At 38.4% G+C, this 12009-nt stretch overlaps 1 protein-coding gene across 12 annotated transcripts in view; it reads left to right on the forward strand.

Annotated features, from left to right (window-relative positions):
• Positions 1-12009, forward strand: part of diaph2 (diaphanous-related formin 2) — a 426471-nt gene that overhangs the window by 17005 nt on the left and 397457 nt on the right. For all 12 annotated transcript variants that reach the window (XM_078953946.1, XM_078953948.1, XM_078953953.1 and 9 more), the window contains one exon: positions 207-383. In XM_078953946.1, coding sequence (XP_078810072.1) covers positions 207-383 — 177 coding nt within the window. The remainder of the gene's footprint in view (positions 1-206; positions 384-12009) is intronic.

Below are 12009 nucleotides of genomic sequence, written 5' to 3' on the forward strand. Positions count from 1 at the left end.
GTTACTTGTTAAAAACAAGAAAAAGGGACACATGAGCTCAAAATGTCTTTGTCAATCCCTTTGTAATCTTATTTTTATCCTTTAGGAACAGTTTTAACTCATTGGAATTCACATGTTGTTTTTTTCAGTGGATCATTTGATATCAAATCAATAAATTATTGGTTTGTGCAGTACTCAAACCATTTTTACACTCTGTTTTCTTTCAGCGTGATCGCATAACAAGTTTCAGAAAAACAGGGATGAAGAAGGAAAAGCCCCTCATTCAGCACCCGACAGATCCCCTCTCTCCTCAGACTGAACTGCCCATTCCTCAGCCTCTATTTGACGACCGATCCATGAACCTCTCGGAAAAAGAAATCAACGACCTGTTTGAGAAAATGATGGTAAGCGTTGTGTTTTTAATCCAGTCTACAGTTTTGCCTTTACTTCAAACTGTGATGCCAGTCAAAACTTCAAGTCTCATCAAGATGCTTTCATAGTTAAGTCTAAAAACAGGTTTTGCTATGTATCAACACTAGGGCTGTGACGATAACCGCATCACCTCATCACCGCATCACCGCACTTTTTTTTACGCAATTTTTTTACTTTTTGCATATGGTGCGTGTTTGGAACTATAATAAACACATTAAACGCATTCATCTTTGCTTATAATTTACTTTTTCTGCTAGTCCTGTGTTCAGACTTTCTTTCATTCTTTCAGATTGTTGTCTCCTTTTCTCCCACCGCGCGTGCTCTCACTGTCTGCCTCTGCGCTGCACGTGGCACGCGGCTCCCTTTACAGTTACACAAACAGGCGCGCGCTTTCAGAAGCACACATCCTCATTCTACAACAGAAGTTTCCGTCTCGCAAGGAAATTCGATAAATTCATTGCTTTCTAATTGTTAATTTCCATTGTATTCATTACCGTTATAAGCTGCGTGCGTTCTTAAGTGCGGGACACGGCCGCCCACCGGAGGATTTTGTGTTGGAGGGGGGGGGGGGATATTACTGTCCTCCTTCACTCCGTAACACCAAACATGAACGCGCGCTGTTAGATTTCCATGAAAATCACTACATGTTTTGTTTGGGAACTATTTTTTGCAGCGTAACGTTACGTTTCTGTATAAACAAAGGCGGAGCCTCCTGCCGCGCGTTCTTCATGGGTGTCAGGCTTCACGGCTACCGGAAAGGGGACAGTGTCTGCAGTCTGCTTATTACTGGGCAATATATAATATTCTGAGAAGGTACCAGAGAGCACTGGTGAAACTTGCGTGCAGCTCCAGAGCGGTCCGCTGCAGAAGAATCAACACGCACGCCTAACACACGTGTGCGCACCTTCCTCCTTTACCTACACAAGACTCTCCGCGCTCACACACACAGTCAATCTACAACGCCTATAGTTAGTTCACCAGTTAGATATGTAGTTGTTAGTTGTTACTGATGTGTGTTAATAAAGATTAGTACGTTGTAATTGTATTTATTTCCGATGCGGGATTTTGTGTTTTTTTTCGTTTTTTTTTTTGGGGGGGGGGGGGGGGGGGGGCTGCGGTTAACCGCGACACCGCGCCCCCTGGTGGTTCATTACCGCGGTGATGAAAAATTCGACACCGTCACAGCTCTAATCAACACTCATCCATGCGTTCTTGTTTCACTGTTAATTGGATTGGGTGCATAAGGATAAAAAAAGGGAAATTTTTAATGTTTTTTCTTTGTAAAAGCTCTTCTTAATTTATGCCGCACCTTCAAATTGTTTATTGTTGCACTCAATACTTTGTCTGGATAAAATTGCCCTGTTGAGAAATGATGCTTTACACCTGTTAGAAATGAACAATATGTGACAGCATAAAATTGGAAACCAGAAGCACACTGAGCCGTAATCAGCGTAGAGTCTGAGATCTGGAGGTGTGACGGGGAAAATGATGTTTTCATTTTCTTTGTCATCTTTATTTTGTTTATTTGTGGCTTGTGGAGTGCAGCCATGTGTAAAACGACAGGTTAATTCCCTGCTAATTGATATCTAGTTGATGCCTCGCTCAGGTAATGCAGGCTGGATCATATTAGCACAGTAAACTTTTCCACCACTCACTTATAATCCATTTCATTTTGATAGGCAGCATCTGAGTTGATATAGGTGACTTTTGACTTTTTCATTATTTCTTTTTCAGTTTGTTGTCAATTTTCAATTGTTTTAGTTTACATGCATATTTTAAAATCAAAACCAACCTAAACTATTAAACCAAAAAATTCTTGGGAACAATTTTAAATGTATTGTGCAAAAAGTCAGCATAAAGATTTGATACAGTTGTTAAATAGAAATATGCAAACCTATTTTCACTTGTTTATTAATTATTCATTAATCAATTGGTGATAAACGATTAATCAGTTAAAAAAAATAGACACACAATAACACAGTTGCTACACATCAGTGTGTGTTTGTTGAATCTGATCTGGGGCTCCAAATTTTTTTCTAAAGTGTGAGGTTATATGGTATAAGTGTGTTTATTTCTCGTTGGCCTTGTGAAGTATCTGCCTCACTGATGGAAAGGTTTCAGCATACTCTTCTCCCCCCAAAATAGGGCAGTTTTTGTAGAAAAATGGTGATTCTATTTTTAAAAAGTAGTCGCTTCTTGTTGAATTGTTTGATGATGGTCTTCTTGAAAGAATTAGTAAGGTGAGGTTTCACGTTCAGTTATTTTGGATGTTGAGGAGAAGTTCCTCCTCTAGCTTACCAGTTCACAAACAGGAGACTTTAGTTTATTTGTTTTTTTCAGTCTTTTTACCACTTTACTGCTGGAAGATGAAGGTGTGATCCTGTAGTAATTACGAACCAAAGGTAAACAGAGTTAGATTTAGTGAAATTCTGGAGGGAGATAGAGGAAGTGATGCAGACGGTCTCTAGAGATGTGAGTGATGATTGGTGAGGACTTGTTAAAGGAAACGGAGGAGATGGGAAAGTGGTATTCAGAGAAGGAACATCTTTCTAAACTTTGTTTGAAAAGAATGGAGATGCCTCTCTGATCGGAACGTGGGTACTTCCTGCTCAAAATCTAATTTAGCAGGGATGAATGTTCTGGTGCTGGAGGACATGTTTAAGATCTGTGTGCTGTAGGCGTGACAGAAGGGTTCAAGGTTTAGGTCTCAAGCTTCTTCTTGTTTGCTGTGTTGATTGACAGACGGGGTAGACTTAAATCTTCATGGAATATGATGTTTGCAGATGAAATTGTCATCTGTAGTGAGAGTGGGCAGCAGGTAGAGGCAGATCTACAGAGGTGACTCTGGAAAGAAAAGTAATGAAGGTTAGTTAGAGCATTTTCAAAACTTCCTTTTAAACATTGTTTTCGAGTTTCTTGACAAAATTCCATTTATTTGTATCTGTTTGCAGTGTTTATATCGCTTTCACAAACATTTGTGTTTAAACCTGTTTAAAAAGCAATAGTTAATACTCAGTGAGATAATTTGAGAAAACTTTGCTGCATAAACTAGAAAAACATGTACGAAAATGTTTTGTTGTATAACCAAGTCCTGCTTGAACACTTTTGTGTAAAAGTTGGTAATTGACGTACATAGCCTTATACTTTAAAGTGAGGAGCTCATTTAACTCAACTCCACACACACTTTAAGGGCTAAAAATCTTGAATGTTAATCAGATGGTATAAAAAGGGTTGTTTACTTTTTCTTCAGTTTTTCTTTTATTTTATTTAGACTGAGGGGAAACAAGATTTTAAAATGATGGAACCTCAGTATTTGTTTATAGCTGTTTTATAGTAATAAAAAGCAATTTTGAGGTGTAATGGGAATATTTGCAAACAGATTTTTCTTCTAGAATACTCTTAGTTTAGAGATTTTGCACATTACTATTAGGAGTACAATCTCCCTTCGCCATTTCATGGTGTTGCTGTTTCGCAAATTGTTTTCAGCACGACTTTGCTTGCTGTTTTTTTTTTGTGTTTTTTTTTTTTACAGCGTACTGTGTGCTGCGTCCTGATTGGCTTTTGACCTTGTCGATAAATCTCCTCCGTGTCGTGTGTCCTATACAAAATGTTTTCAGCTGTCCACATTTACGTATTTCTTCAATTGTGATCAGATCTGGACTTAGTTTTCGATAAAGGTTTAAACTTTTAGAGTTTAAACTATCATGTCTGTATAAAGTGTGTACTAAGGGGTTTTACATTTAAAACATCTGTAATCCTACTTTGGGGATTTCACCATTGTGTTATTTTTAGAACGTAACCCCTGCGATAAACCGTGGAACACTATTCCAAGTTTATTGTAAATTTCTGATAGTTGCAGATTTTCCATCATTTAGTGAATACCAATGAAATTCACCAACCTAGAGTTGATTTGGGATTGGTTCTTGAGATTAAACAGTTCTGTAGCAAGCAATCTGGTTGTCTCAGCCCAATGTAATTTCCTCTTCAAAAAAGAAACCAATGTTTTTGAACCCCCGCGATGTCTTCACTATCTTTCTTTAGACATCTTAATACCACATGTCCATGTCTAGTTGTTTACACGGAAACTTGTAAGTTTTCGTCCATTTTCCCCAGCATTGTTTTTATAATAAAAACATTTTTATCCATCCACCTGTACCTATGTACAGTAAGCTTTTAGATGAATAAAAAATATGACAGACTGTTTTCTTAAACAAAAGGACACGAGTAATATTTTTCCAGCAGTCTAAGCTTCTACATAGGGCTGCAGCTTTGTGATGCCTCAATTGTTACGTCATAAAGACAAAGCAACCTTTTTGCTCCCTTCAGATTTGGTCTTAATTCTATGTTTACCCACAACACAGGTGAGTTCATAGTTGATGCTAGAATGGACCAGGCTGGTGTGGTTTCTCCTTGCAGCGTGGGATGTGTTTGCTGTACCAAGCAAAGGCAGTTGATGGTGCCAAATAGCTTCAAGTATTCTGCTTGGTTGACATTTTTAGAAATCCAAACTATAGCTTGCTTTATACAGAGTTGTAGGTGTAGATGGCCGGGCCTTACAGCACACATGCCCCTATATCAGTCAGATTTAGTTGTATGTGTTACTAAGAGATGGAACAGTGTAAGCAAACATAACCTTTTTTCAAAAAGCAGGAAAGAAGCTCACAATAGTATCTCTGGATTCATAAGGCTTGTTTGTCTTTTAGTATTTCTTTCAAACGTTAAAAACTGTATGCATGGCTTCCTATTTTGGCCAAACATTATTTCATGATGTCTTCAAATAAGTGAGGTTGTGGACATTCTTGCATCGTATTGTTATTTTGGATGCAGTACTCTGAATGCTGCGCTGAGCAAGCCCTTTGTGTGTCCTAAGCTTGATTTAGTGTGTTATTCACAGCCACAGAGCACCACCATTATCTACTCATTTGCAATGGCTATCTTTTTCTAAAGCATATATGGGCACCACTGTGTATTCACTGAACACCCCATATGCTAATAGCCACTATTATTTACCGATGTCTAGAGAGTAGTTAAACCACTGTTGTCCCTTGGAAACATGGTTATTATTACTTTACATGGCTTTTTAGTTTTTAATTAATGAAGTTTGAGGCGGGTACGTCCTTTAGTAGCTTTTCTTCATATTTCTAAAACATTTATGCTTTGGTCATTTAGCTAATGATTTTAACCAAAGTACTTCACGATTTATTACATTTAAAAGCTATGGGTGGGTTAAATATGTTGATTAAGGACAAAATAACTGTTAAGACTTGGATGTGAACACCTGACCAACCAACTGCCAAAAAGTTGCTCATTTGAGTGAGTTACAGCCTCCCTTTTTTCACTTAACAGTTATATTTAGGCTTCACAAACACTTTTTATTGAAAACTTTAGCAGTTACCTAAACTGGCCAGGCTGCGAGTTCTGCACACTACTTCAATTGGACAAACTGCACCGAAGGCAATAAGCTTGGTTCTATAGGTTTAGTTTTTCATGACCGTGACCTACCCAAATTCTTCTAATCAAACTAGTTTGAAAGTTTATCTTTTGTGAACCTGCTGTCACACAAAAACTATGCCAATTCGGGACAGTGTAATGTCTGACTATGAAGGGTTAATGTAGGTCATCATAGTGTGGTAGAGAAAGTTGGCATGATAAAATACTAAATATGCATGATTGATAAGGGCTGATGGTGGAATCTAACACGTGAGTTTGTTGGTGCTCTTTTTGGTTCTGTGTAAAAGCTTTATCTCTAGTATCTGATCATTTTTCTTTTGTAGAACCTGCTGCTTTTTTGTGAGAGCTCTGTTTTCTGCAGAGACTGCTACACAGAGGAAAAAAAGGAATTGCTGCAAATTTTGTATTGTTGATCTTTGTTTACTTTGTTCTCAAGGCAACTTGATCTCATGTGGGTATGATTTCATGCTTATTGTGCAACAGATATTGCAGATATGGCACAGGAAATGCAAGAAAAGCCATTGCTGCAAATACCTAACTGTGCCTGGGTCCCCTAACCTGAAGTGTACCTCACAGTGGTTTTTGTTTTTTGTCTTTTGTGGAATTTTCTTCAGTGTTTTCAAGATTAGTATTAACAATAGACAATATACTTAGCTATCAGATTTTGATTCTAATTTAGGATTTTGTAAAGTAGAACTCCACATATCAGTTGGACCCACCATGGGTGTTTCATATTTGTTTTCTGTCAAACTGTGGGGTCAGTGTCCCGTCACACCTTAGACCCTTGTTTTCATCCTTGTGTGGTGCAGCATTGGAATCTAACAAAAAGCTTTCAGCCCATGTCTTTGAAGTCGGGAGCTGAATTACTCTGGATTCATCATTACACAGGTTGTGTGTACTTTTGTGGAAAAATATTTTCGAGACCCTAAGTGTGTGCGGTGTGGTATTTATTTTTGCCTTTTTCTTATACAATAGTGGTTACTGCTTGGGCCAAAGATATGTGATCAGTGCTCCTGGTTTTCATCAGGCCCTTTTCAGTGTCTTCTTGGCTGGGCACTCATCCCTGTCAGTCAGTTCACCTCTCAATTACTATGTTTGTGCTCACAGCAGCGTGACATTAAACTCAGGCTTCAATTTGCTCAGTGACAGATGACACAGAAGGCATGTCTGCTGGTCTGACATTTGACGACCATTGATACTTCGGTTGGGAAGGATAATTACGGTAATAAAATCAAACAAAAAATGTATTTACTTATGTACTTTTTTTGCCACCACTATTTATTTTCCTAGATGGTAAACTTTTCTAAATAGTGTTGTGGTTGGTAGGTCCCTGTTTTTGAAGTTTCTCTTCAGCATCTCTCCATCTTTGTTGTCTCTTGTATTTTACCTTTTTTCTCCCCTAGAGATCTTAGTTTTTTTTTTTTTGTCTTAACTCATATTCTGCTACATGTGGTTGTTATGGTGTTACATGTGGTAGCCTTAGATATCTAGCAGTCTTCAAATGAAAGGCCGACCCATGCCACATTAGTGAGACCACCCACTGGGTTTTAATGGCCATAAAAAGTGTGTTATTTTTCCGTCCAGTGGTGTGTATGTCTGATCCTAAATAGCACAAAGTCGGACCATCAAAGGGATCATCAAAAGTATAGGATGAAATAGTCAGTGGCAAGGAAAAGAACATTTGTACTTTGTGAAATGTTTTGAAGTTGTGAGAGCAGTAGTATGTTTACGAAATAAATTGAAAGTTGAAGTGCTTTAATTAGTTTTAGCGCAGCTGAGTTAATTTGGAGAATGAATTTTACCAAAGGATTTCACACAAATTGCAGTGTTTCATCAGTGAAACTGAGACTCGCAGTAAGATTTTTTAGCCAATTTCAAGTCATGGAATTAGCGATGGGTCATTGTGGATTGTGAGGGCTGCAGGGATCTGTGATGTAACAGGTATAGAGAAACTTCTGACTGAAGTTCCTCCTTCAACTAAAGCCAGATTCTGGAGAAGTTTGACTTTTTTTTTAAGTGGAACACAAGATCCAAAGGAAAGAAGTTAAAAAAAGTCACTATTTTGTACTCACTTTCAGGCAATCATATATATTTTTTTAATTTAATCATTTGTACCGTACTAAGAGACACAAATCAACAATGTTTCACTAAGTGTTGGATAATTACATAAAACGTACAAGCATGTAAGCCTTGCAACAGACACGGGGGGGGGGGGGGGGGCAAGACTTAAAGGGCGTATATGATGCTCTTCTTAAGCCTTTCAAAATAATCTATCTCCATATATATAATAATATATTACCTGTGGCACACTAAAGAACATATTTTTTTTATACAATTCTTATTTATTTCTCTCCCTCTATGTGTAAAACAAAGACACCCTCACTGCCTGTCTGTCTCTTGCATCATCTGCCTGCAACTCACGATATCAAGAATGACTGAGCTGGACATGGACAACAAGCAGTTTCATCTCAGAAAAACTCAAAACATCACAGCTGTATATGAAGCTTACTTGCAATAATCCATGGATTTTATTTTTTTTAGGCAAACAGTTTATCAGCCCAGCAAAACAAATTCCAAGCAGAATAAAAAAATCCCCCACTGAAGACGACACTGTAAAGAGAGCAGTTTGAATAGTGTGATAAATTGTGCTGCCACTGCTGTGACTGTGAAGTCTTAAAAGTTTCCTGCCCCAAACGAATCAGTGTGCTGAACACATACTCCGTGCCGTGCCTTATGACAGAAAAGATAAGGAGAAGAGTGATACTGCTGAAGCAATGGCGTGTCATATCACAAAAGGAAAGGTTAGTCATTCAATCAAAGATTTCATGTTGACAGCATGTTCCTTCATCATCTTTTTGCTTTTTTATTACTAGTCCAGGCCTGATTACATGCTTATATTCTTATATAACAGGTGCTCCCAGTTTACTTTGTGCAGGATTATTTATGTACAACTGTCCAATAACAAAACTAGTGCCTGACATTTGGGAGACATGCTATAAAGTCATGGAAAAATACTTAGTGTATATTGCTGTTTTGCTCACAGAATCCTCATATCCTATTGTTTGGTGATTAGACATGCCTGTGGCTTACGAGTAGAGCATCTGGGTGGCATTCTCACCGGATGACTAAATCACCTCAGCTGGCTGTTCTCGATGTGGAGGAGTAGCAACTCTTCTCCGAGTTCCTCTCAAATGAGTAAACAGTTGATTCAGGACACACTAAAGAGAACACATCTCTCAGCTGGTTTGGAAATGCATTATGTCCTCCTGAAGAACTGGAAGAAGTGGCTGGGAAGAGTGTAGTCTCAACTTCCTTACTGAGACGGCTGGCATTGTGACTCAAACCTTGGAAAGAGGGAAGATAATGGTTGGATGAATGAGGTGCTGTGACTGGTGCTGTTACCTATCTTAGTGTCAAATATTTTATGTTGAATCATTTATGAAATTCTCATGTGCCAGAACAACAGCTATGTCAGTGCCTGTAATTCTCACCGGTAAGCTGTCAATCCATCCATTTTCTAAACGCACAATGTCCCTTTCAGAGTCATGCCACTATTGGGCCTGAGTGGAGTACAACCTGGGTATTTCACCAATACTTCACAGGCCAGACAGAGATATAACCAGTCTCTCACACCTAGGGACAATTAAAAGTCGCAAAAGAACCTACCACACATGCACTGGAAGAACATGCAAACTTCACACAGAAAGGACCTGCCCAGGATTTGAACCAGTGCCTTATTGCTGTGAGGCCAGACTGTTAACTACTACCGTGCAGCCCTTTTGTAAACTGGATTATTTTACAGTTTGTGTTCCTCCTGTTTCAAAGAAGGTGATGGCTTTTTTATTCTGGACTTCAGTGATGGATATACAATTTGAGTTGTTTATTTTACGAAAGACACGTGCCAGCTGTTGTTTTGGCTCCTATTAATCCCTTTCTGATTTCTCAAATTTCAGACAAACTAATCAAAAATACATGACAGTGATCAACTTTAAGTAGTCACAATGATCTGGTTTTTTTTAATAGAGGGATGTTTGGCTCACACCTGTTTTTTTTTGTTTGTTTAACTATGAAAACTCATGCAGATCAAATCTTAAAAAAATGCTCAAAGCAGGAGTTACAATATTTTATTGAAGTACATTCTTGTCAATAAATGTTAACCAAAATGATTGCATGACTGTCTTGGTGTTTGTTTTGAACTGTATCACCACTGTAACTAAATGATGGTTACTGGTTTAAACTGTGAAACCAAAACCTGAAACGTAATTTAATGACATTTTTGAACATTTCCTGCACAGCCAAACCAACTCTGCCAGAAGATTCTAGTGTAAAAGCTTCCTTAGACTCCCTGAAAATTCAGATAGCACAGTCCTCTGCAGATATCTGGGACTTTCCTGATGATCTCTTTGAGCTTGTCCTGAGGCTGCTCATCACTGACAGAAATACCTGTTAGTGTGTACTTGATCTGCATTCAAAATCAAGTCTGCATGTAGAAGACACACATTTAGCACTAAATATATTAAAGAAATCTGTTATCTTAAATCTGAATATGGCAGTTGCACTCCCACAAAGATTTAAAAATGCCTACCAGAGCTTGCTTGATCAGCATGAGACGACAAACTTCAGCACATTTTTCCTTTTAATTTTTTTTAATTTTTGCAAGTTCACTGACATCAGCAGAAACTTAAATCTCTACATTTCAGCTACACCAGCATTCTAGTCCTGTCCTCACATGTTTTTGATGTTGCCTGTGAGGGTATAATTAATAAAAAGCATTAATCATTTTGTAGGCTGAACGTGGAGGGCTCCCCTAAGTTATGCTGCTCGCAAGCATCCCGCAGGTTCAATACCCACTTGCCTTCCCATCCCCCGCTCTCCGCCAACCTCTATCCTCCACAAGATCCTCACTCTTCTGCATTTTGCCTCTTTAACTGAATGCCAATTAAGCACATAAATTAGCAGGGTTCAAAGATTAATTAGAAAAAACCTGCTGGTTTCCCTGGGGGAGTTGCAAAATTTCAGATGCATTTCTCTCTCCGCGTTCCACAAGAGGTGTTAATAGATTTTTGGCTCAAAGGGTATATAGTAGAGGAAATGTAGCTGAAGGAACTCAGGTCAGAGTTTTCCTGGATGGGATTCCTGCCCATGCTTTCACTGGCAGATGAAGCAAAACAGCTTGAAACTCATTACTACAGTTTCTAATTTCCTCCCCGATCAAAAGTTATTAGATCCTAAAGGGAAATCAAAGTTTTAAACGATTATGCATGATAAAGATTATACCATCATGACAAAAGTTTTATTTTGGTGGTTGTATCGGATGTAGAAAAACACGGTTTGATTTCCTTCCCACCAGATGGCAGCATGCTTCCACATCTTCAGTCCCACTTTTTCCAAAAACCCTGAGGAGGACTTTTAGTTCTTTCTCTCTTTATTCTAGTCATCTCTTTGTAAGAGAGTGCTTCTGATAAACATCCTCCTCCATTCTAATCATCATGTCATTCCCTAGCTTTTAGTGCTGTGTCCGGCCTTCACTCTATCCCCTGATGTCTCTCACATGAAAGACCTCTTTGTGATGCTGAATTAAAGTAGCATGAAGATAACACTCCCAATAACACACAGATACTTCCTATCCAGCCTATCAGATGTGATTGCCTGGCCTCAATAAAGGCAGTGTTGTTTGATTTTGCTCTCTGAGTTGGGGGTTCTATGTGGATTTTTTTTTCTTTTTTCGGTGGAGCCTTGCTATTTCATTTCAAGGACTAATTATGACTCCAATTATATTGTTCTGCTGTACCCTGTGTCCTTTATAAAGACATTGTCTGATATTCATTTAAGCAAAGCACCGAATCTCAAACCAGTGGGTTGTTGCTGTAAAAACAAGAAGAATAGCTGTTGATTTACAATGTGTCTCTCAGTGCTGTAAAACAAGGAATTGTTCAAAGTTTTACATTTTGAAAGACTTATCTTTGAGACAAGGTTTGATTCCAGACGTTTTGAGTTTCTTGTGCAGATAGGTTTTTGCTACATTCACACTGGGCATGTGACACGCGTTTAAGAATGTGATAAAAGTGCCTTCTTGAGTGTGTGTTTAGTAAATGGTGTTCACACTGGACTACTGGACTAATACTATTCGATAGTAGCGCATGTCTG

This window comes from Oryzias latipes, chromosome 10 (assembly GCF_053564925.1).
Source record: "Oryzias latipes strain Hd-rR chromosome 10, Olatipes_Hd-rR_3.1".
Lineage (NCBI taxonomy): Eukaryota > Metazoa > Chordata > Actinopteri > Beloniformes > Adrianichthyidae > Oryzias > Oryzias latipes.